The sequence below is a fragment of the Melanotaenia boesemani genome, chromosome 9 (assembly GCF_017639745.1).
Source record: "Melanotaenia boesemani isolate fMelBoe1 chromosome 9, fMelBoe1.pri, whole genome shotgun sequence".
NCBI classification, from domain to species: Eukaryota; Metazoa; Chordata; class Actinopteri; order Atheriniformes; family Melanotaeniidae; genus Melanotaenia; species Melanotaenia boesemani.
In genome coordinates, this window is record NC_055690.1 from 32,929,839 (window position 1) to 32,954,132 (window position 24,294).

The following is a 24,294-nucleotide window of genomic DNA, read 5'->3' on the forward strand; positions in this document are numbered from 1 at the left end:
CATCCATCCATCCATCCATCCATCCATCCATCCATCCATCCATCCATCCATCCATCCATCAATTCCCTACTTATCTCTCTTCAAATATTCAAATGCACTCATCTACTCTTTCCTCCTTCTACTCCACTTTCTTTCAGGCATCCTCTGGGGAGTACACCGCTGGCTTGGGTCAATGACTTCCTGAGGACCTCCACTCTGAGTCTCCTTGTCCCAAGCCATTAATCACAAGTTGTCCCAGATGAGCAAAACAGGAGGATCTTTACATCCACACATACCCTTACATTCATTTTTTTCTCTCTATTAACACTTTGCCTGTTCATTAAAACAGTAAACTAAATCTGCTGTGTTGTGGTCCTGCTAGTAAATTAATTCTGGACACATCACCTGATTCTGAGCGGCTCCAACCTCCACAGGGATCGAGCCTGGCTGCAAACAGCACCGCCTTCATAGTGAGCCATCCTGCAGCAGAAGGCAAGAGTCATACAACAGAAAATCAGCAGGAAATACTATTACATCTGTTCAGAACTGCTTTGTTTATTTTCTTCTCACCTGCGTTTTTCCTCTCCTTCTTCTGGAGTAGGGATGGCCAGACACTCGTCCATGTGGCCGTGGAACAGCCTGAGAACGTGGCCCCCTGTCAGAAACCCTGAGAGAAAGAACACACACCATAATGAGCACATATGCATGTTTCTGTGCAGTGATGCTGTATGCTACAGGATGTTCTCTGAATATATTAACATTAATTTCACATTTGAAGCACAAGGATAAAGATTTTGAATAATCTACAACTGGTAATGTGTATTTGTATGTGGTTATTATCAATAATGAATGTGGCCATAGTACAATGACCGAGAATTCTTGTAATTTACTGGGGTGGGATTAAGGAAGCTTATGCTTCCACCCAGTCCTTTTGAACTTTTTCTTGTTTTGTCATTATGTTCAAATAAACTTTCTCAATCAATCAATCAATCAATCAATCAATCAATCAATCAATCAATCAATCAATCAATCAATCAATCAATCAATCAATCAATCAATCAATCAATCAATCAATCATCAGACAGGTGGTTTTAATGTTGTAGCTGATGGTGTCATGTTTGTACCCTCAGCTAGTTCACATCCTGAACTAATAGGGTTCATGTTCCACAGTGTTTGCATGAAGGAGGCATCCACCATCAAATCTCCACTGGCGTAGGACAGATGCTGAGGAGAGAGGACAGAGAAAGATGGCTTTGTGGGACCTGTCCATTGTTCGATGACAGAGTGGATGACGTAAAAGGAGGCTTACCAGGTATCTCTCAGAGGACACGCTGACAAGGATGAGGTCGTCACCCACCCGGACCTTTTCACCTTCTGACCTTTGCTTTGATGCTGGATGAATAGTCCACCAACATGCCTCACCTGCAAGAAGTAAAAAACCATTACAACTCAGCATCATCTCCCAGTGAAGTTTGATTTTCAACCTGCTCACGTCCAACACAGAAATCTGTCACAGCATTTATTATAACTACCATGAGGAAATAAGCTGCAATAACAGATAGAAAGTGCTAACTCAATTAATGCCGGTGGCTTCATGAAAGCCAGCTGTAGAGTACTAAAGGATAATGAGCTTAAGCAATCATTTAAATGCAAATTAGGACATGGTGTGCTACTGTTTAATTTTACCAGTGGAATCCTCTTGCAAGCCCACGTCGAAGGCCAGCTTGTCAGTGAGGGATCGAGATGTAGTCAAGCAGCTCAGGTACTGGAAAGAGTTTTATTCAGGACATGTGCAGGTGCCATTACACTCTTAAATCATATTATACTGTTTGACATTTCTGGCTCATTTAATTGCTTGAAATTATTCCTACCATGCCTGAGTGGTGGTGTCTCAGAAGGATGGCATGACCATACAGTAAAGTGCGATGGCCTCCACCTTGAGACGACTGGAGTGAGAAAAGGCGGGAAAATTGTAAGAAATAAGCCCAAAAGTTCTGATTGCACAATTTGAACGTACACTGATTGAACAGGGAAGAAAGGACACACAGAATCAGACGAACACATCATCTAAATCTGCCACTGGGAGATTACTGCATGTCAGGGACGTGCACTGTCTGAGATTGTGAGAATGTGAAGTGTAAATCGAAACTGTATTTTCAGTTCGTTATTGCTGTATGTTAACATCACAAAGCTTTATGTGGGCTTGCTGCATGTTATATGTTACCGAGCCAGTTTTTAACTTATATTCCCGTATGTGTAAGCGTAACAACAAGCACAGGTACAAATCATATCTACAAGTTCTGCAAGTCTGAAAATACAATTCAGTTTTACATATACTTGTCCCACATTTTACACGCCTACTTAAGAACCCATCAGATATTTTTTTAATCCCAGACCAGTCATGGAACGAGGAGGGCTAAACCCATCTGGGTCAGTATGGGACGGGTCGATGTGCACTTTGTATTTTCACAACCAATAACAGGGAAGAGTAACCAATCACAGAGAGAGCTGACCAAGGCCAGCACAACCATCATAGCTCCCTAAAGCTTAGTCGGTTTATGGAAAAATAAAACATTTAAGAACTCTTAGTGTAATTAAATAACAATAGAGACATGTTTTCCATCCATAAACCAACTTATGTTTAAGGAGCTGTGACAGTCTTGGTCAGACGGTCGTAGCGGTATTTTTCCACACGATGTGACGTTTTTTCTTAGCCCTCCTCTCTCCATGGTTGGTTAGGACTTAGATAAATCCGATGTTTAAAATGTGGGACAAATGTTTTGTACTTGTAAATTTTCAGACTTCCAGAATTAATCCATACTTACAGGTTTAATTTGCACCTGTACTTGTTGTTAACAGTTTAAATGCTATTTTTAAGGGTCCCCCAGTGATAAAGTTTGACTAACCAAAGTTTAAACTCGGGTGGTGGCCTTTCTGTGTGGAGTTTGCATGTTCTCCCCGTGTATGCGTGGGTTCTCTCCGGGTTCTCCAGCTTCCTCCCACCGTCCAAAGACATGCTTGTTAGGTTAATTGATGATTCTAAATTCTCCCTAGGAGTGAGTGTGTGTGTGAGTGGTTGTTTGTCCCCTATGTGTTGGCCCTGCGATGGACTGGTGACCTGTCCAGCGTGTACCCTGCCTCTCACTGTTAATGCTGGGATAGGCTCCAGCTTACCCGCGACCCGTAATGGACCAAGAGGTACAGAAAATGAATGAATGAATGAAAGTTTAAACTCTGAATCCAGTCACCAGACTCCAATATCACAATCACACAACATTTAACTTCCTACCTTTTCTCAACATCCAGCAAGGATGCAACAAGAAAAAACAATTATTGCAGCAGTTGTGGACAGATTAACCAAAACAGCTATTTATATTAGCCAGCAGGATAACAACACTAAGTCGTCCCTGTATGTGGGGTAAGCAGCTGTAATCCTCTGGGATTAGGCGGGGGCAGGTATGTCAAGTGGTAGCATGATACCCTTAGCTGGTCTGCATTAGCACTGGGGTCAGTTAGCACAGGTGGTGGTGTTGTGTTTGATTTCCCAAGTGTGTATGCTAAGAGGGGAGATTGGCCTGTCCAGAGCTCTGAGGGTATCCAGTTTCCCCATCCATCCCTGATGGAGGTGGGTCAGGGATGGATGGCTCGGCTGGGCTGCATGCCATGCTATTCTAATCCTGACGCTCATCACTGGGAACATCGCCCATCTCTTGGGAATCAGGAAGTGCCCTGACTAGAAATAATGGAGCTCATAAAATGGGTATTTCACTTGAGTTAATATGTTTGGTGAAGCTACAAAGTGTGTGTTTTTATATTTAGACAGTTATAATCAAAACACAATAAAAATAAAAAGAGGAGCAAAAACCAGACAAGGAATTTTAAAAGAAAAAAAGGAAAACACACAGTTCAAAGTGATCGTTACGATGAGGGTATGAAGAAAAGTGGGATGGGTTACGTCAAGATTTCTACATGAAAATGTAAATGACTGATGAACCGGGACACCCAGCTTACAGACAGAGCTTTGATTATTAGATAGACACACCTCTTTAAAACATACAGGAATGAATATCACTAGTTTCATTTTACCATTAACACCACTCAGCTTCATTAACCAACAGACCAGGACACTTAAACTTCCTCCAACACATAAAAATACTGACAATCACCTGCTGTAAAGGTGAGGGCTACACAGATATGAAGAGAATATGAATAGAAATGATAAATCAATTAATTAAAACGGACATCCAGCCACCAACAGCACAGAAACACGGAAGGTTTTCCAGGTTGGCTGGGACACACATCACAGGAAGTATAACGTGTTAACAGACATACCCATTTGTCCAAATCGACTGCCTGCTTGGCAGAAAGCAAGAGGGAGGGGGGAGGAGGGGGTGTCAGATAGCAATTTAAAGAAAAAGTAATAAAATAAAAGCTAAATATAAATCAATTGATGGGGCTTGCATCGACTGGAGGCGTTTGATGCACAACATGCTGCACTGAACCTAAAGGCCAAATCTGTAATTATATCCACTAAAGTTGGCCCAACAGAAAGAGCCAGCTGAAGAATAATATTAGACCTAAATTAATAGATCAAAGGCAGTTACAAAATAAATAATACAAAATTACATCTGTGAAAAAAACAAAAAAATCTGCATTTATCGGAACATTAGCATTACACACTGAACATGACTAAATGATACTAATCACCACAATAGAAGCAATATTTAATTAATGAGTTTGAGCATAATGAATCTGACTGAATGGGATTAAAGTATATTTATGACTCGATTCCAATTAATTCAACTTTCAATCAAAATTAATTGGATTGAATTGGACTGAAATAAATCTGATTATAGAAAACTTGATTTAATTAGACTGTAACGGGATTTATTTTGACTGTATTTGGATTAAATTGGACTGAAATGTTTCTTTTCTCTGTTAAATTCCTTAAGATTACTGTGAAATAAAATTAACTGAATTTTATTAAATGAATGACAATAAGATGCAGCTGTTATTAATGTCTCGCTCCACAGAGCAGGCTACATGTGTTTTCATCCTTTTAGTCCCAAAACAGTTGAGCAGCATCTCTGAAAAGTTCATATGAGCCTTTGAAATTTACTTTTGTGCAAATCTGTGAGAAAATTCAGGTTGTGTATCAAAAATATCAATTTAAGCTAAAATTGAAGACTAGCTTCTGGTGAGGGTGAGATGGACAAATCGTAGCAGCAGTAAGGATGAAAAGATGACTAGCTAAGGAAGCCCTCACATTTCTGGAAATAAGTCCCAGACTTTGCCCCAAGTTTTCCTCCATATCTGGTTTAATTTCTTTGTTTTTGGTTGTGACTCTCACCTCCGTCATCTCCACTGTGTTGGCCAGCATCTCCACCAAGGCACGGACCGAGAGGGACTGCTCCAGAATGAAGGTGCATATGGCCAGGTCTGGGGGCACATTCTGTGGACGTATTAGTGGTGCAGAGGTAAAGAAAAGGTAATAAAGATGAGGGCATGTACAGGACCAAGACAAGCAGCAGACCAAGACAAGCAGCCTTACCTGAGCGTTGGATGTGGTTTCCAGGAAGCAAAGACGGTTCCCGAAGCCCTCGCAGGAGAGACATAGTTTGATTTGCTGCTCCTTCAGGACGGAGGCGGTGCACTGCAGAACGACCTGGTCATCCTGCATCCAGTACACAACAACAACTTTATTTACTGTCCTTTCATTTTGATGTACATCAACCAATTACCCTGATCAGATAGTGTTTTTCTATTACAGCAGAATAAATATATATTTTAATTTAATGCTTGATCCATTACAGTTTCTAACATCAATCAACCACAATGATTGATGTTAGAGTTGCATGTGTCTATCAAGCACAATAGACACATGCAACTCAATTCCAGCAGAACAACACTAACAGTCAGTAAATTGCTGCTCCTTGTCAATTCCTGGACCCCCTCACAGACTGGTGTAAATACAGCGATAAACACCCCTTCCTGTGTGAAACCCACACCGACACTCAGCATGCTCAGCTGTTCCCTCTTCTAAGTCGTTATCTGAGTGGGAACATCACTTCACCTGACTCCACCGTTATGGACAGATTCCTGACTTTTCTCCTTTCTTGTTCAACAGCTAATAAATCATCCTGCCTTCGTGTTCTTGAACTGCTTGGTGTCTTCCCCTGCGTGTGATTCAGTAATGTGTCAAGCCTTACAGCATTGTTAAAGACAAGACAAAGGCAGCTCAGGACGTCCATGTTTATGGCACATAGGAGGAAAACTGAAAGTGATGGATATCAGTGAACTCATAATATCTACTCCTCTCTTACACCCCAAGGCCTCTCGTGTTTCTTTGGGTGAAGTGTCCCCTCTTCCTTTGGCCATGCTATCATCTATCTCTCCTCAGCCTAGAAACGTCTCCTCTGTCCTGTCCTCATGTTCCCTGCTTTGCACTTCAGAAAGTGGAGCAATGTGCCCTCTCTTCACTTCAGACACGAGCTACAGAACTCAAAATATGACTCAAGTGTTGCTAAAACTGTACACAGACCACGCAAACACAACCTTTTCTGCAAAAGAGATGGCTTTTAGAGGGGTTGCAAAAGAGAAATGGAGTTTTCCACAGAATTTAAACCTCCTTCATGGAGGATTCAGACCAGTACCGACAGCATATTCACCTCATGACATGAATCTTTGTCAAAACTGTTAAAATAGCACAGCTATCCTGAAACCAGACATCAGTAAAGCATTACAGAAATGGTGCATGAGTGAGGGTAAAAGAGTTGAAACTGGTTTTCTGCACAGTGCATAAAGAGTCAAATTGCAGCCCTCATGAATTTGACTGAGGTGAGCCAGAAAGTGTCTGAAAGGAGTGCGAGGAAAGAGAGTTACTCACTGCTACAGGACAAGATGTGTGAGCGGTTGTCAACTGTGCAGACGATATACGAGCAAACATTATACAGCATTCCTGCTCAGTGGCTTTCATCTATTTCAACAGTCTCACGTGGCAGATTAACTCCAAGCAGGATCCGAAGAGAGTCAAAGCTACAGCTTCCAGACATTAAAACTGTCCACAGAAACAGGAGAATATTTTATCTGAAATTTGGATCATGAGGAATTTCTTCATCCCTGGTTTCATTTGTCTTTAATACACAACCTCCACCATTTTTTTTTTAGTGTTTCCAAAGATGGCACATTCACTGAAAATGTTCATTTCCTTTTGAAACAAATGTGGTAGACCTGAAGAAGTCAGAAAAGACATCAGCATCATTCTAACATAGTTATAAGGCTGCTATTTGTTCTCTGAAAACCGGCATTGATGACAATCAAATTGTAAGGACAAGGAATATCAATGCTGTGGTGATCAGACAGCATCAGGATTTGATCTTACCTGAAAAAAATTGAGATATTGCTGAACAAAAATGAGGTTTTTATCCAATTTTTACAGTTCACTCCTTATATTTTGAGCATTATTTAATTATCAAAAGGAGACAAAAATATAAATAGCAGGTCCTTGTACTAAAATGAATTTAGTGTCTGCTACAGAAGTGGCTTATGGTTCGTCTGTGATCATGAAAAATATCTAGTAGATTTTTAAATATTTATGTGCTAGATTTTGTGTTGACTGAAAATGTCTGAACTGGGTACATGAATTTGATGTAATTGAGCGGCAGAAACGTGACTACTTGGCCAACAAGAGGTGGCGATATCAGCCTGTGATGCGTCTTAACACTGGTTTCAACCTTTATGTAACCTAGATGAATGCTTACAGGAGTCTAAGATTGCATTTGAACAGAATAATTTCATGTTTTCATGGTGGAAGTAAAAAATCATCTATGATTTCCATGAAGTTTAACAACTTAACACTTGTTATATTCAGTCATGATGAGATAACATGACTTAATCCAGCCAGACTGGTCATGTGATTTTAAGACAGAAGGTCTCATGATATCATGAGATCAGGTTAGATCTCAAACCATCTCCAGAAGATTGCAGCTAAGGACCATGCGGTCTGAAATCATCTTTCTAAATGAAACTTAAATTATGAGCACAAAGTCAACACCGGTTTATCTGAAATTTTCAGTGATATTTGTTGACACTTATTTGTTATTTTTAGGTAGACTGTTTAGGCAATTTTAGCTGTCAGACACATGCAAGTAGGTGAAATATTTTATATACTAAAAACATGTCTTTGATTTAACATAAAAATCATGGAAAGAATTTCCACATAACTAAATGATTTCCTTTTATACTAAACAATTACAGTATGTTGGACTAACTTAAAAGTTCAGTGTGTTAGAATTACTGACATCTAGTGGTAAAGATGGGTATAGCAATGACTTCAAATGCCAAGCACTGTGGAGAACGGACGGTGGCTGTCAGTGGCCAAAACTCTTCCAAAGACGTTTTCATCTGTGAGTGGAGCCAGTGGTCTCAGGTGCAGCAATGACTGCACTACAGGTAACTACTTCAACATTATGTAACATCTGTTTTCTTTTATGGTCCTTTAAAGGCGTTATTATCCCAAACGGTGCTCTAGCACCTATCTAACAAAGCCGGTACTGCAGTTTTAAAGCTTCACACACAGTTTTGTCCATTCAGAGACATTGTAGTAAAAAAGGTGGCACAGATATGGCATCACAGCAAGTAGATATAAATGGCTCAAACATTTTTTCCACATTATTGCATTATCTTAAAGCTGTTGAATCAATTCTATTTAAATAAGTTGGGATCAGATATAGTACATTAATTGAAAAGAAAAAAAACTAGTTGGACCAACATTTTAAATTGGACTAACTAAAATAAAAGTAACTGGATCAAGTTGCAGTAAATAAGTTTAATCTTTAACCAGTTATGAAGTTGGTTTGCCCCAAGTACATTAAGCTGGAGTAATGTTAAAATAAAACTAATTAACTGCATGGAAATCCATGACTTTAGTGGGACATCATTATCTTGAACACTTTGGCCGCAATAATCATGTAGTGAAAATCTGATATTGGAAGATCCAACAGTAGAAGTGAAAATGCCACTTAAAATACATTTAATATATATAAGCAATGGATATTTTACTGAATATAAGAATTTTTTTTTTACGGTTTAACATTCAAAATAGACATACAATAGATGAAAGGATATATTTCATGGATTTAACATGAAGCACAAGACAGAAACTTGAGGAAACATAAGTGAAAGTGTCCAGTGGAAAGGACAGACACACAGCCATCATCCCGCCTCTGTCAGCAGTTTGCTGCCGAGGTTAAACCAGTTATTCCACTCTGGATGTTGGGAGTTATAATAGTGCTCACAGAGTGTGTGAATCACTTCCAGTCTGATCATGTGCAAAGCTGACACAAACTTGCAGGCTTAACTCACACTTTTATTAATAGAGGCAGCTTACGGGACTTGAAGCATGTGCACCTGACTGCACACCAACAACTGCTGATTATTAGTAAAGCTCATATGATCATATCTGATCAAAAACCAATCCAGTGAAACTATCTGAAGTCATGCTGTACCTGGGCTGTTTAAAGATGTGAAACATCTACAGTACATGCTGGGTATAGGTTTACAGACATGCCATGTTTGGACTTGGCAGCTGAAGGATCTGAGCTTTCTTATAATCAGGGTTGAAGGAAGAGACTATGTGGATTTAAAGCTGCAGACAAACAAATAATGCACTTGTGTGTGTTAGGTATGTAAAGTGGCACTGATTTGCAGCCGGAGACATAGCTAGTTTCTGAAAGCAGAGACCTTTGTTTAATCTCTAGAGGAAGTCTGATGGTGCACATGCAGACGGAAGGTAGGCAGTGTTTCCCCTGACAGGCAGGCACAGTGCCCGAACCAAACAGGAAGCAAACACATGCAAAATGATGAGCGATATCAGCTCTCTTCAGTACTCTCATGTTCTCCTAAACTAAGGGAGACGACTGCAGGAGTAATTCTACAACTGTGAGCATTGCTGTGGGCTATTTTGATGGGTGTATCGTGCAAACTGTGTGTGATCTGTCTCTAAACCCCGGTGAAAGCGCACCCACAAGATATGTCAGTTTGTTTGCTGTTTACAGTTTACTTTTTGTGTAGAGCATCTTCACGCTGACTAAACTGGGAGCATAAAAAACCAAACAAGAAGCAGTCAGCCAGATGCTTTTTGAATAGAATGGCCCTCAGGAAAAGTTCTCCAAGCTTTCTGAATGTTTATCTTTGGACATATTCTGCATTTTCAGTCATTCTCAGTCAGTCCTTGTACCTGACCATTTTCAGAGGAATATGTTTTCTTTGTATGCTAAGCCACTTAATACTTATCTGAATCAGCCATTCATAAAAAAGCCTCCTAACTCAAGGAATGAACCAGTGTTGCGTCGACACATAACAGACAACTTAGCAAAGAACCTGTTTAAAATTGGATCTTCATGCTCTTAGCATGTCATAAAAACATCCTCTGTTCCAATTTCTTTAGTTTCATCTCTGAAAAACAACAAGATGATTCCCAAAAAGCTGATAACTCAGCAAATCTCAACATGATGTGCAGTGCGTTCTTTAAAACATTTCAGGAAACAAAATCAGCCTCAACTATCAGATGAACAGTATCTGAAAATAGCTGCGTTTCCATTACAGTGTTTCAAAAAATAAAAGCGATATTTCTAACATTTTGAAAAAGTGCAATTGCGATTTGCAGGTGTTTCCATTGAATGGCGTTTAGCAAATTAGCCGTTATTCTTGTAAAATCTCGTCTCACGAGACTCCACTTTGAGGAGGATGGAGATTTCTAAATCTTTGTAAAACTTCTGCACGTCGCTGTTGTTTGCTATCAAGGATGACGATTATATATTTTTCTTTAATTATTTGTGAAAAGATTTCCGTCTACTCAGACTGTGCCATCTCTGTTTGAAATGAATTGGGTCACGTGACCTGCAACGTCACGTCAGGTGAAGCATAAAAGCGAGAAAAGTGTTTCCATTAACACTTTTGCGATATACTTCTACATCGACACGTCTGAAAAACCACCTCATGAGAGCGTAAACACTTTTTAGCCATATTTGAGATTTTTTTCAAATGTAGGTGTTTCCATTACCTTTTTTATTGCAATATTGAGCTTTTGCGCAATTCTAGGAGTAATGGAAACACACCTAGTGATGCAAAGACCTGAACCAGGACCTGAGATATCCATCTGGACATTCAGCTGATCCATCTACTGTTGGCCAAAGCCTCATCAAAAAATGTTCTCCATGGAAGGGTGGAAGGGGGGCTATAAGGAAGGAAAACAGGGAGAAAAAGGCTTGAAGTATGTTACACGACACAAGAACTGGACTGAAAATCAGCTGCACAGGTCTGATGGAGGGATGGATTCTTCCCAGTGTCCAGACCTCAACATTATTGAAGCAGTGTGGGGTCATCTGGACAAAGAACGGAACAAAAGGCAGAAACATCCAAAGAGTTTTGGAAAGTCCTTTAAGGATCCTGGAAAACTAGTCCTGGAGACTACTCAAAGAAAAGACAGAAAAGAGGGTTCAGACTGTGTTGAAGAATAAAGCTGCTCAGACCAAACTTTCACTTAGAAGCTCCTTAGAGTTGGATAAACTATACTTTTTTCCCCCCTATATTCTGTCCATCCATTATCTGTAACGCATCGTCCAATTAAGGGTCTTGGGGAAGCTGGAGCCTAACCCAGCATTTAGCAGGTGAGAGGCAGGGTTCACCCTGGACAGGTCACCCATCCATTGCAGGGCCAATATACTGTTTTCTAGCAATTTATAAAGACATTTTAACTTTGTACTTAACATAAACAATATCATGAATTCATTTATTTTCTATAACTGACATGAAACTATTACTATTATCATTACAGCAGCTTTATCTCAACACTATTGCTCCATGGTGTTGACACTATCTCAATATTTTAAATCTTATTTATCTCATTGAGCCAAATGTTATAACAGCATAATCAATAATCCTTAATATCTTATCATTTATTTATTTTTATGGTTGATGAGGGAGTCTTAATGTTCTTAAATCTGTTTCACTATAACTTGTTTATTCCTTCAGTCAGTTTGAGCCGCCCCCAGCTCCCAGATTGCAGTGACACATCCATCACCTGAAAACTTTTTTTATAAATCAAATCTTTCATATTAAATCAAGATTTTTTTTTTCCAGGCTCCAGATTTCTGCCTGATGCTCTCATTAAGCTGTGCTGATGCAAGCCACCCCAGGGCATTGATTATATTTTTGCAGACATAAAAAGAGTGAGGAGCAGCACATTGCATTGCATGTGGGTGGAGGAAAAGAAACGGTTCAATACGGCAGAGAGGAAAGTCGTGATGGGGATTCCCTCTGAGGGCTGGAAAAGACCATGCAGATGCAGAATCAGCATGCTACCTCACAGAGTCCAGTCTGGAGGGGCCTCAAGGCACCTTCACTCTCTTACATCACAAACTCTTACTCGAAATGTCTCATCTACTGACCAAGAACTTGCACAATAAACAGATGTGGAAATTGAACAAAAAGCATGATCATCTTAAGGGCAGACATTAATACAAACATTTTTTTAACAAATAATGAACCACTCCTGAAATTACATAATATTTGTCATATTTCAATAAAAGAAAATCTGTTTTTTTTCACAATTAACTGAAAGAGAAAATGAAAACCCGGTATACAGTTAAAGTTTAAATCAGAGCAATGAGCCCTTTTATCATCTATAAACTCCTCCTGTTTCATCCTGCAGAATGAGACAGCATCCCTACCATGCATCCAGAATCACTAGAACCTTCCTCTGCAATAATGAAAACAAGAACTTTGATAGATAACCAACCTGATCCAGTATAGAACTAGCATGTAGTTACACAGAAAGACAGAAGCAACTGAGACAAGAAATCTAGAGAATAATTCAAATGACTGAATCAGCCAAGCTTGAAAATTTAATGAGGTATTAAGGTCCCACTTCTTCGTTAGGGTACTTTGGTCCCCTAACGAAGGCTTATCTAGCATCCATCTTGCATCCTGTCTTCTCGCTGAGCTCTCCCCAGCCAGTAAAAGTCATTCCGATGTTGACACTTGTCTTGTGTTTGTGTACAGAATCAGCCATGATGTTGCTTTCCAGTTGCTAATGTTTGACTTAGTGCCATAAAGCAAAACACAGCTGTCACGTGATAAAGTTGTGGAAAAAAGTTGTGAAGTGTTGTTTCTCAGCCTTAAGACGCTGCGAGGCGACAAGGTGTGGACTTCATTTCTTTTGCATCAAACTACTACCATATATTTTTTTAAATGTTACAGACAGCAGCACAATTTTGAATAAACATTGCTGTTTAAGCTCCAGTGAATCCCTTTCTTTTCTTTCTTGTTGCATATGTTTTACAAAGCACACGCTTCAAAGCTTCCTTTGAGGGAATTCTATAATGAATGAAAAATAACCCCAGGGATCATTGTTCATGAAAAACAAAACCTCTAATGGTTGTGAAAGCAGCTGGACTTGAAGTTTATGTCTGCAGCCAGTCTATTCTCGGCTGCCACTGGGGGGCAGTATCAGAAATATGTGGCGCAATCTGAGCTGTGTGCTGCTCTTGGTTTTAAGCTCTTGTCAGTTCTTTTTGTTTCTGTTTTTACTTTGGTGTTCAAACCTAATGTGGTTTCAACAAGAGTCTGTCCAGCATGAGCTGCAGGAAAAGCAGTGAGCTAACCAGCATGTTGCTTTGCATCACTTCCTCTCTTTGGTTGGATGATCCGTTTACTTTCACACTGGAAGTGAACCACACCAGGGTTCACTTTTGAAGCAGACCAGAGTTCACTTGTTTGGTCTGTGCTTTCACACTGCTCCAAATAAACTGTACTACCCATGGAAGTGGACCAGGATTCATTTAAAAAGCATACCAAAGAGTGCCAGTGTGAATGTGTCCTTATGGTGGTCGTTTCAGACAATAACGCCTACAGTGAGCAGTTGTTACAACTGCGTGAGGTTGTTTACTCAATTAAAGTGCAGTGTGAAAGCAAACCAATCCAAAGGAGGATGCAACATTTCTTCCCAAGCCTAACTGAACGGAAACCCCAGCTATCCTGGTGTGAATGCACTCTGAATGTTAAATAATAAGATTGTCTGGTCATGCTGTCAGAGCTTCTCATCTGTGCATTTTTGCAGCTTCATCCTCTTTGTTGCACAAGCAGCTTTTCTCTATACTAGACAATTCAAGTTAAGCTTCAACCAACATCATCTCTAAGAACTTTGCATCATTAAGTTTTAGAAAAGCTGTAAAAACTGCCAGCCTATAATTTAATGTCTGCAGAGACTAAAAGCAATGTAGATGCATTACTCTGCAAAGGTACAAAGCAGCTTTAGAAATGGTGTCCATGAATTTGAGAATGAGAAAAAAAATATTATTAGCCCAGAGTATATTCTTAAACATAAAATCCCACCCAGGAGCTAAACAGATACTAAACATATTATTTTCATATCTAAAAGTATCCTCTGAGTATTTATGTGTCTCTGCTTATTTTTTTTTATTCTTCTCATAGAATATTTCTCTATGTACTGATTATTTCTCTGCTGTTCCTCTTTTCTGTCCTTTTATCTATTGCCTCCAATGCTCTACTGTGGGCCTCCCCCCTCCACTGTATTCCTATTTTAGTTGTCTGCACCTGTCACTATCACATTCCCTCCTTCTGCTGACCAGCAGATACTTTAAGGTCTCAGTTGAAGAAAGAGCCAGCAGAGACTCTGTCGCTCGCAGGGAAGACATGCAGCACATGAAGAACTAGCTGATAACTTCTGAAGAAAGCAAAGGTTAAATCAAATCAGGGATTTGATTTAACCTTTGATTTGATCTATAAAAAAAACTCTTTATAGGTAGAAACCTGAGACAGAAAGTTGAAAAAAGATGCTTATTAACCATTTGAAGGACTTAGAAAGGCTAGTGGGTAAAACATATCAGCTACAGTGACAAGAAAATAATCTATTTATCAGTTTTTACAATAAGGGACAGCAACACACAGTCAAACTAGTTGAGACAGAAGCAATTTGTGGCTAATAAGGAAGTTATAAAATGATTATTATGTTATTTTAAGAAGCTGTTTATAATCATGATGAGTGAGTTCCAGCAGAAAATCTATAGTTTGTCAACAAACATGCAAAAAACAAAAGAATAACTACTGAACTGCCTAAAAACAAAGTACTTTGAAGAAATATTGGAAGGGCTTTGTTTAATTCTCCCTCAACAGGACAGAAAATAGTAAGAGTAAAAAGGAGCATCCAGACTGCTGTCTGACACAAGCCCCAAAGCCTGGTTCTGTGATGGTACGGGGTCGGATCGGGGTTCTGTGATGGTACGGGGTCGGATCAGGGTTGTGTGATGGTACGGGGTCGGATCAGGGTTCTGTGATGGTACGGGGTCGGATCGGGGTTGTGTGATGGTACGGGGTCGGATCGGGGTTGTGTGATGGTACGGGGTCGGATCGGGGTTGTGTGATGGTACGGGGTCGGATCGGGGTTCTGTGATGGTACGGGGTCGGATCAGGGTTCTGTAATGGTACGGGGTCGGATCGGGGTTCTGTGATGGTACGGGGTCGGATCAGGGTTGTGTGATGGTACGGGGTCTGATCAGGGTTGTGTGATGGTACGAGGTCCGATCGGGGTTCTGTGATGGTACGGGGTCGGATCAGGGTTCTGTGATGGTACGGGGTCGGATCAGGGTTGTGTGATGGTACGGGGTCGGATCAGGGTTGTGTGATGGTACGAGGTCGGATCAGGGTTGTGTGATGGTACGGGGTCGGATCGGGGTTCTGTGATGGTACGGGGTCGGATCAGGGTTCTGTGATGGTACGGGGTCGGATCAGGGTTCTGTGATGGTACGGGGTCGGATCAGGGTTCTGTGATGGTACGGGGTCGGATCAGGGTTGTGTGATGGTACGGGGTCGGATCAGGGTTGTGTGATGGTACGAGGTCGGATCAGGGTTGTGTGATGGTACGGGGTCGGATCAGGGTTCTGTGATGGTACGGGGTCGGATCAGGGTTGTGTGATGGTACGGGTTCAGTGATGAACCATATTCTCCTCACTTTACAGCAACATGGCTGAGGAAGAGGAGAGCATGGGTACTAGACCTGCAGTGCTGATGTGAGAAAATACAATGATGAACCCTGCACTGTACATCTGAATCTCTTCATCAAAACTTAGTGTCCTCAAGGAAAGACAACATTATAAATTTACACAGACTGTCCCAACTTTATTTAAAATGTGTTGCAGGCCTGAATAAATCATGAACGGAAGTTAAGTGAGACAAAATACAAATTATCTTTGGTTCATACTGCTTGCAATTTAAAGAAAAAAATCAGATTAAATGTATGAATCAAGATGTGCAGTTGTATGTATTCCAACAACTACTCAAGTAGATCAAACCACTAATAATTTATAAATATGATTATATAGAAACTTTGAGTTAAAGTCCATTATCACATTGCGCTCGGGTAGCTTACAAACTGGATTTATTCCACTTTTCACAGTTAAAAATGCTACAAACTACCACATATCAAAGATTTAACAGCCTCCATCCTTTAAAAGATGGTAAGTCAGTCAGACAGCAGCAATTTGAAGGAGAGGAGAGTCATGAATAAAACATTTCGGCTGGCATGAAGCTTGATGGCCACAGTTCACCTCGCTTTGGGACCGCCGGACTAAACAGAGACAGGAATGGAAGCAGAGGGAAATCAGGAAGGTAACAAAGCTAATCGACTTAAAAACACACACATCACAAGTGTTGCAACACTTTGTAAGATTTCCACAGAGCCCACCCCCCCATGAGGCTGCCTCCCGCCTGAGACCAGACCACCTGTTTATTGTGTAAACTGCGACCACCAGAGCAGCCAGACTAACAGCTGCAGCGGATTTGTGTGTGTGTGTGTGTGTGTGTCTGCTGACCCAATCTGGATGTGTTCACCTCAAAAGCCCAGTTTTGCCTGCCATCCTCCCTGCATCCCCTAACCCTGTCATGTGTCGTGGTTACAAGCTAAGGAACACGTGGATCTATGAGAAAGTGAACAGAAGATCTTCTAATTTGAATAAATAAAGTTAAAATGGCAAACTCTCTGGTCAGTCATTGTCATGGTTCTCAAATTACCTCTCCAACAGGATGCAGCAAGTAAAGCTAGATCTTCATCTTATATTTCTAATATCTTATATGTACATAATACATTCTTCAAGCTGTTAATGACGCCTTTATTCACCTGTATGCTGATGACAGTCTTATACGCCTCTGGTCCTTCTACAGATGTGTTCTTAAGTATTTTAAACTTAGTTTTTATGAAATACAGCAGGCCTTTACCAACATAAATTTGTAATTACAAAATACAAACACTAAAGTTAAGTTAACAACCCTCACTGATCAGCTTACAGTCTACAAATATCTGGGAATTTGATGAGAAAATGGACTTTCTCACATCACATAAATGTGTTACGACGCTCAAAGCAAGACTTGTTTTTTTATACAGAAATCGTTCCTCGTTTCCATCAAACGTATAACTGCTGAAAAGACCATCCTCCCTTATTTAGTAATGGTGATACAATCCACAGACGTGCATGCAAAGGAACTTCAGAAACAGGACACTATCTAGCGTTCTGATATTCACTAATGCTTGATTCAGAACTCACCACTGTGCTTTATTCTCAGGTAAAATGGCCTTTATAAACACAATTTTCATTGGTTCATTTCTCAGCTATAAAATGCTCTGAGGTCATTCACCTCTATCTAACCTTCTGCACCCAGTATCAGCAGCCAAGTACAGCACACAGTTACATTATCATGCAACACATCCACAAAACCAAGCCTTGCTGTGGATTTGCTACATAAAGCCAAAAAAACGCTCAAACTGGAAGTTTTTATATCTGTATCTGTTTTTAAAGACCACACGAAGGCAATTTTAATGGCACTTGTAAATGTTTTACCACAATCTAACAACATTTTAATATTTCTGAAATTTAATGTGAATTTATGTGTGTATTATTGTGCAATCAGTTTTTTTCTCTGTCTTCCAGCTCCTCTGTCCTACAAGTCATAAACATTTTTTGGAACATTTCAAATAAGGTTAAATAAAGGTTGAATAAGAATGGGAGCTTTAGACTTAAACACAAACACCACATAAAACCCTTGATGTCTATCCATGAACATTTCTTAAGAAAAACTCTTCAGGAAAAGATAAAGTCTAAAAAAAGGGGAGTCTGTGATTGACCATGAATGGCACAACTGATCGTCACAACAATACACAAAGTCTCCGTTTCCTTTGAACACACTCATGTGAACATACACCATGTCTCCCTAAGGATGCTGGCAAGTAGGACACTGACTCCTCTGGCTTCTCCCTCCTGAGTCCGTACACTTACAGTGGCACACTAAAAAAAGAAATAGCTGTTATAGACTGGAACTCGAATGCCCCTTTAAACTCACTGGCCTGCGTGATTTATACCACAAATGTGGCATCGTGGAACAGTGACACAGCTTTTGCATCCCGAGAAGAGAAAGTTTGTGTTACCTGGTGCAGATTAGTGTAACACAGTGGAGCTGGAGAGAAAAGGAAAGACAAGCTGCTGCAGGCCAGGCCAGCGTCAGAGAGCCCATGTGGAGGCTGCAGGGATGAACACTCACTATGTGTAATTCCACAGAGGTCATCCTCTTTATTTAAGTGGAGAGAGAATTAAAACAGCCTGTTACTGTGCTGCATGTGGTGTGGATAAGCCCCACTGGTGAGTGTACACATTTTCAAGCCACAGTGGTAACACTGGGTGCTGTATGAGTCACAGTCCTGGACTGTTTTTGAAGAACATCATACAACCAGAATAGAAAGGGGCAGCACTGCTGACTGATGTGTGTGTGTGACCTTCTGTAATTTGTGAAAACAAATTGTGCTGAAAATGTGCTGAAAATGTCACTGATGCAGAACATTTTACTATAAACTGTGAATGCAGCCTTGCGTTGCCTTAACTTTGTTCCTGCCACAAGGTTTTTGTGTTCTTTGAAGGTTTTCCAACAGGTGTGACAAAGGATAGAGTAAACAGGTAACTGACAGGCTGTCTCCTACAGCCTGAGGAGAAACTAACAGCACATACAGCCGGCCATATGTGCAGCTTTGAAGGGGGTTTGAAGGAACTGAAGCTGAGTTTAAACCTGCCTTGGATTGATTGCTTAGAAGCACAAACAAAGAGAGCAGCTGGCAACAAAGTGAACTTCAACACTAATGAACCCAAGAGTTCAAGGAAGACTTCAGTTAAAATATAATTAGGGATGCAGGTGATTTCAGTCCTAAAGACAACCGATTCCAGACTGCTTCCTGTTTTGTCTTCAATCAGAACAAAATAAGTTTTGAATAGCTTCAGGATGTGGAGCTCAAGTTTTTTCTTTTTTATTTAATTAATATTAGATACATAAGTAAAAGAAAATGGCTAAGAAATTAAATGTTTGTATGAAATAAATTCAGAAATAAATAAATTGTGAAAATTTATAAATTACTTTAATATCCCAATTAGTTTCCAGCTCTTATATAATATAATATTATATAATATAATATAATATAATATAATATAATATAATATAATATAATATAATATAATATAATATAATATAATAAACTAATAAAATATTAATATTCAATCGAATTAAATCAAATTCAATTAAAATTAATAAACATATACATACACATATATATATATATATTTGTAAGTATTTATTTATCAGCTATTTACTGAATAAATAGTATTCCACACTTAAATGGATGATGTTATCTTTATGTTTGCGCCAATGAGAAGCCTGTCTGTGTAAAAATTGATCATTGTGGTATAAAAATAGAATCTAGAAAGCGTTCCTTGATTCTTATTTCGCTGGGATTTCCAGATTAGGACCTGCAGTCTGCTTTGTGGATGCTTTAAATCATCTAAACTTGGATGCTAATGCTCATGAGATCACCTTTGTAGCTCATATCATATCTTTGATGTGATGGCAGGACTTTAACTGTGCGCTAAGACGCCATGTAAGGGAAAGAGGACAATGAGAGAAGCTACAAATGCAGAGGCCATGAATCTTCATAAGTGGTTTTCTAAGTGTACAAAGATGACATCAAGCAACTTTCAGTGTGCTGCTCCAGCTGGTCCAGGTGAGTTAAAATCTGCTTTGTGCTCTGGCTCTGTTTTCACCTGGATACAACCCAGAGAAAAAGCTGCAGCTGAGCAGGACAGCTGACTCGACGCCTCCCATCGCTGGCCTCTAATCGAGACTGATAACCAAAAGCCATTTGCGGGGATTCTTTAATCCAAAACTGCACATCACGAGCTCTTTAGTTTTTAGAACCACATCGATGGTGCTGATTCAACCTGTGACCTCTGCAGTGGTGGCAAAGATAAACCCCTTGAAGTCCACAACATTAATAATTCACACGCAGCTGCATTGTTTTTCCTTTGAAATTTAACGGCTCCATCCTATCTGAACCTCCTGAACTAAAGAACAACATCAGTGAAGGCATTTAAACTGTTCAATCAATTAGCCAGCGTGTGACTAGACAAAATAAACTATGAATAATCTGTTTATAGTTTTGTAATTGAAGCGACAGCTGTGTTGCTGTGTAATGTCATCCTGTGGTTATTGTGAGCCGACAGCACGAGCCCAACAGGCATCCTTTCCATCAGCGTAATGTGCCTGTGGTGGTTCCGCATGCCTCTGTCTGGGCCCTTTTGTTCTTCAACTATTATTTCACATCTAATTAGACTGGAGTGCCAGCGAGGTGAAACGCTGCTGCAGCGACAGCCATGGCTTTCACAGCAACACCTTTCAGTCTGGGGACTAACTCAGGATCCCGTAGCTTTTAATCATCTCCATGGAAACATTAAATGTTTATATTGTTGGTGTAAATAGTGATTCGTAGCATAAAGTTATTAAAATCAATACAATTAACCATAAGACTTTTGGATTAGTTTATTTTGTATTGGCAAACTCTACTTAAGTCATTGGTGTAAAGACCTGTTATGGTGTGTATGTCCATAAATATGATTAACAAGGATTAACCTCTTAACGCCTGAATATATTTACAATGATATAAAAACAAAAGAATTACAGGAAAAAATTAAAAAGACTGGAATAAAAAATATAAAAAAAAACAAATAATAAATAGAAATAAATAATAAAACTTAATAGAAAAAAATAGATAGAGTAAGAGCAAATCAGTTTAATAAAAAAATAAAATAAACAAAAGCCAGAACAGAAGGGAAGAACTTTAAAGGGTTAACGCCTGAATTTATTTGCAATTATATAAAAACTAAATAAATACAGAAAAAAATAACAACAAAGAAAAAGACTGAAAAATTAAAATGCAATTAATCATAATTAACATAGATAACTAATAAATAGATAGTATAAGATAAATATTTGAATAAGGGCAAAAAAAAACAAATCAATTAATAAAAAAAAATGAATAAAAAAATTATGGTTTGTCACAAAATTGTGACAACAGGTATCAAGGTGTTAAAATAAATAGATATTTTTTAAAATACTTAAAACGAGGATATGTGATCTGCATGTTTTTGTCATTTGTTTGAATTATCTCTCCATTTTACATGAAATTATTAAAAATAAACTTCAGTAGCTAAAGGTTCTTATTTCTGGAATAAAGTTTTATTATTTATAAACAGCAAAAAAAAAAAAGATCAAGAAAATGATATCAAGTCACATTTAAGTTGTGCACATCCACTTGTATTTACCTCATTTAATTTAATATATCCCACTGAATAATCACATAGTTTGTGCAGTGACTGCTACTAACTCCTTTCTGGGGTGACTTTGGTTAAAAATGTTGTTTTTTTAAATACTTTCCGCCTGACAGTGCAAAATTTTAAGGTTTCAGTGCTAGAATGTGGAAAAAAGTCAATAAAAATTGTGTTTTTTGTTAAATAACATGCATTCCTCACTCTGTTTAGCTGTTTGAAACCCCCTCCTCTCAGCTCAGCTGTTTTAGGTCATTTTGTGGGGGGTGTTTCCCCCACTGTGAAGAGGATATCTCAACTATCTGACTGTGTCTTGACTTCTCCAAGAAAAAGACATACATCTTTTGGGCAGCTGTCCTCTGGGTAGCTTGTTGCTCTGCCTTCTCACCAAACACCACCAGGCTCTACTTTCCTCAGATATAAATAGATAACGATGCTAACAGATGCACCAGCCCCTGTCTATCTATCTGTGCTCACATATGCACACATATACCTATTCCTAAATCAAGAACTTTCTGGGCGTAATGTAAATAAAAAAAAGGATTGAGAGAAATGAATGAACAGATCAAAACGTGACCAAGTAATTTGGGTCAGAAGATTTCTGAGCTCACGGGAGATTAAAGAAATCCATTATGAAGTTTAAAGAGAGCAACTAATAAGCAGGTCATGGCACATTCAGGGCGCCGCAAAAATAGTCAACTAAATACAGAAGCTGGCTTGAGCTCTGAAAACTGTCACCACAGATTCAACTTAAACATCAAAATGTCTTGAAATGCAGAATTAAAGAAGCTAAGGAAGCAGAGGAGTGTTGAAGCTGAATCTGGAGGATGAAGAATCACTTTTTGCTCATCAGCTGTAATTAATTACTTCTTCTAAATAAAAATAAATAACTCCCTCTGTCACTGCTCTCGTAAGTCTCCATGTGATTCTCCAGCCTCAACCTTCATCACTCCTCCCCGAGCAGCCAGTGCACGTTATCCCTCCCAAACTGGAAAGTGCTCACCGTTCGCAGGAACTGAATCTCCTCTTCTCCCTCTCCCCCTTCTGCCATCTTCCACCGAGGGTTATTCGCAGCTCCTCGGGAGAAAAGAGAAAATCCTTCAGTTTTCTCCCTTCAGGATTTGGGTTTTTATCTCCTTTGCCGTCCCTCCTTCCTCGCTGCTGTACCCCTCTTCCTCTCTCACTCTGTCTCCGTGTCTCTCACTCTCAGTGTAATAGTGTGTGTGTGGGTGTGCTGAGGACGGCGTGAGTCCTCTGCTCTCACGGCGTTGTGAGAGAGAGTGACAGGAGGCAAGGCTCTCCCCGGCTTCTCTCTCCTCTCGCCTTGGATCCCAGGGCGGCAGGGGATGGGAGGGAGGGTGGGGGGGTTGTGCTGGGGAGGGGAGGGGCAGGCACCTTGGTACACATTTACACTGCTCCCCATCCCACGGTGCCGCCATGTTTGTAGAAGTGGGCCACTCCTACACATGCTGCCCCTCTCCATCACCCTCCCTTCCTTCCACAAGTCCAAAGCTATAAAAGGAAAGGGGGTGAGGACTAGTCTTTGGGGAAACACACATACACACACACACACACACAAAGATGCACCTTAGCGCTTCAAAGTTATTAAGTTTCCAGCTCTGTGAAGGAATCCCCATCAGAAGCAGGTGTATTATTGTTCTAACTCAGTGGTTCCCAACCTGGGGTCCCTGGACACCCAAGGGTGTCCCCTAAAGAGCACAAGGCGTCCCCGAGGCTTAGACTGTTAAGAGCCAGTATGATTTAAATTAAGGCCATGTTCACACAGAGATGAGTTGACGTGTATTTGCTTAAGTTTTTTATAATTTGGTTGTTTTAGTCACAAAGAACCAGTGTTGGAAGCCTGAAAGCACCATTTCACTAATATGACTGAGAAATGCCACAGTGCAGATGAGTCGTCCATACTTTGAAAAGAAAAAAAAGTAATTAGCTTAACTGGGTTTTTATTAAAGGAAATGAGTCAGAATGAATCATTTATGCTGGGAAGCAGCTAATGAAAGCATAAAGCGGAGTGTGGTTTCAACACGGGGCGGCTGGGGGGTCCACAGCTTTTAGGTAGTTGCATGAAGGGGGTTCTCAGGGAAAAAGGTTGGGAACCAGTGTCCTAACCCATGTAGATCTGAGACGGCCCTGAAAAGTCCCCATGAACTGGATCAGGGCTGAATAGATCAATCAAAGTGAGATACAGTCGTCATTGTGAACTTTTATGCATCAGGATTAGGACTGTCAAACAACAAGTTTTTAATGGGATTAATCAGAGTTAAAAACAGTAACAAGGTTAGAAATAAACAGTAAAATATAATAATTCATGTGAGAGTTGAATAGTAGTTAAAAATCTGTTCATTTCATATTTCGTTTATAAGGATTTTGTCATTTTCTTCCATGTAATCCATTATGCACGGGTGAGCAGCTAAAAGGCCTTAAATCCTGTTGCTCTGGGATCAGTTGGTTCACCTACCGCTCATTGAAATCAACCCACCATGAGGGAAGAAGTATTAATCACTCTTGTGATTTTTTCCACCCTAATTCAGGTAATGGTGAATAATATGAATGTCTTCATGGTAATTACAGTGTTTAAACATATTAT

The 24,294-nt window shown here is 39.8% G+C and overlaps 1 protein-coding gene across 1 annotated transcript in view; it reads right to left on the reverse strand.

Annotated features, from left to right (window-relative positions):
• ryr1b (ryanodine receptor 1b (skeletal)) overlaps positions 1–24,294 on the reverse strand; it is a 98,202-nt gene that overhangs the window by 67,015 nt on the left and 6,893 nt on the right. The window contains exons 2-10 of the mRNA XM_041994341.1: positions 22,693–22,766; positions 5,531–5,653; positions 5,330–5,431; positions 1,851–1,925; positions 1,666–1,744; positions 1,289–1,401; positions 1,104–1,203; positions 550–646; positions 385–459 (exon numbers count right to left, since the gene is read on the reverse strand). Coding sequence (XP_041850275.1) covers positions 385–459; positions 550–646; positions 1,104–1,203; positions 1,289–1,401; positions 1,666–1,744; positions 1,851–1,925; positions 5,330–5,431; positions 5,531–5,653; positions 22,693–22,766 — 838 coding nt within the window. The remainder of the gene's footprint in view (positions 1–384; positions 460–549; positions 647–1,103; positions 1,204–1,288; positions 1,402–1,665; positions 1,745–1,850; positions 1,926–5,329; positions 5,432–5,530; positions 5,654–22,692; positions 22,767–24,294) is intronic.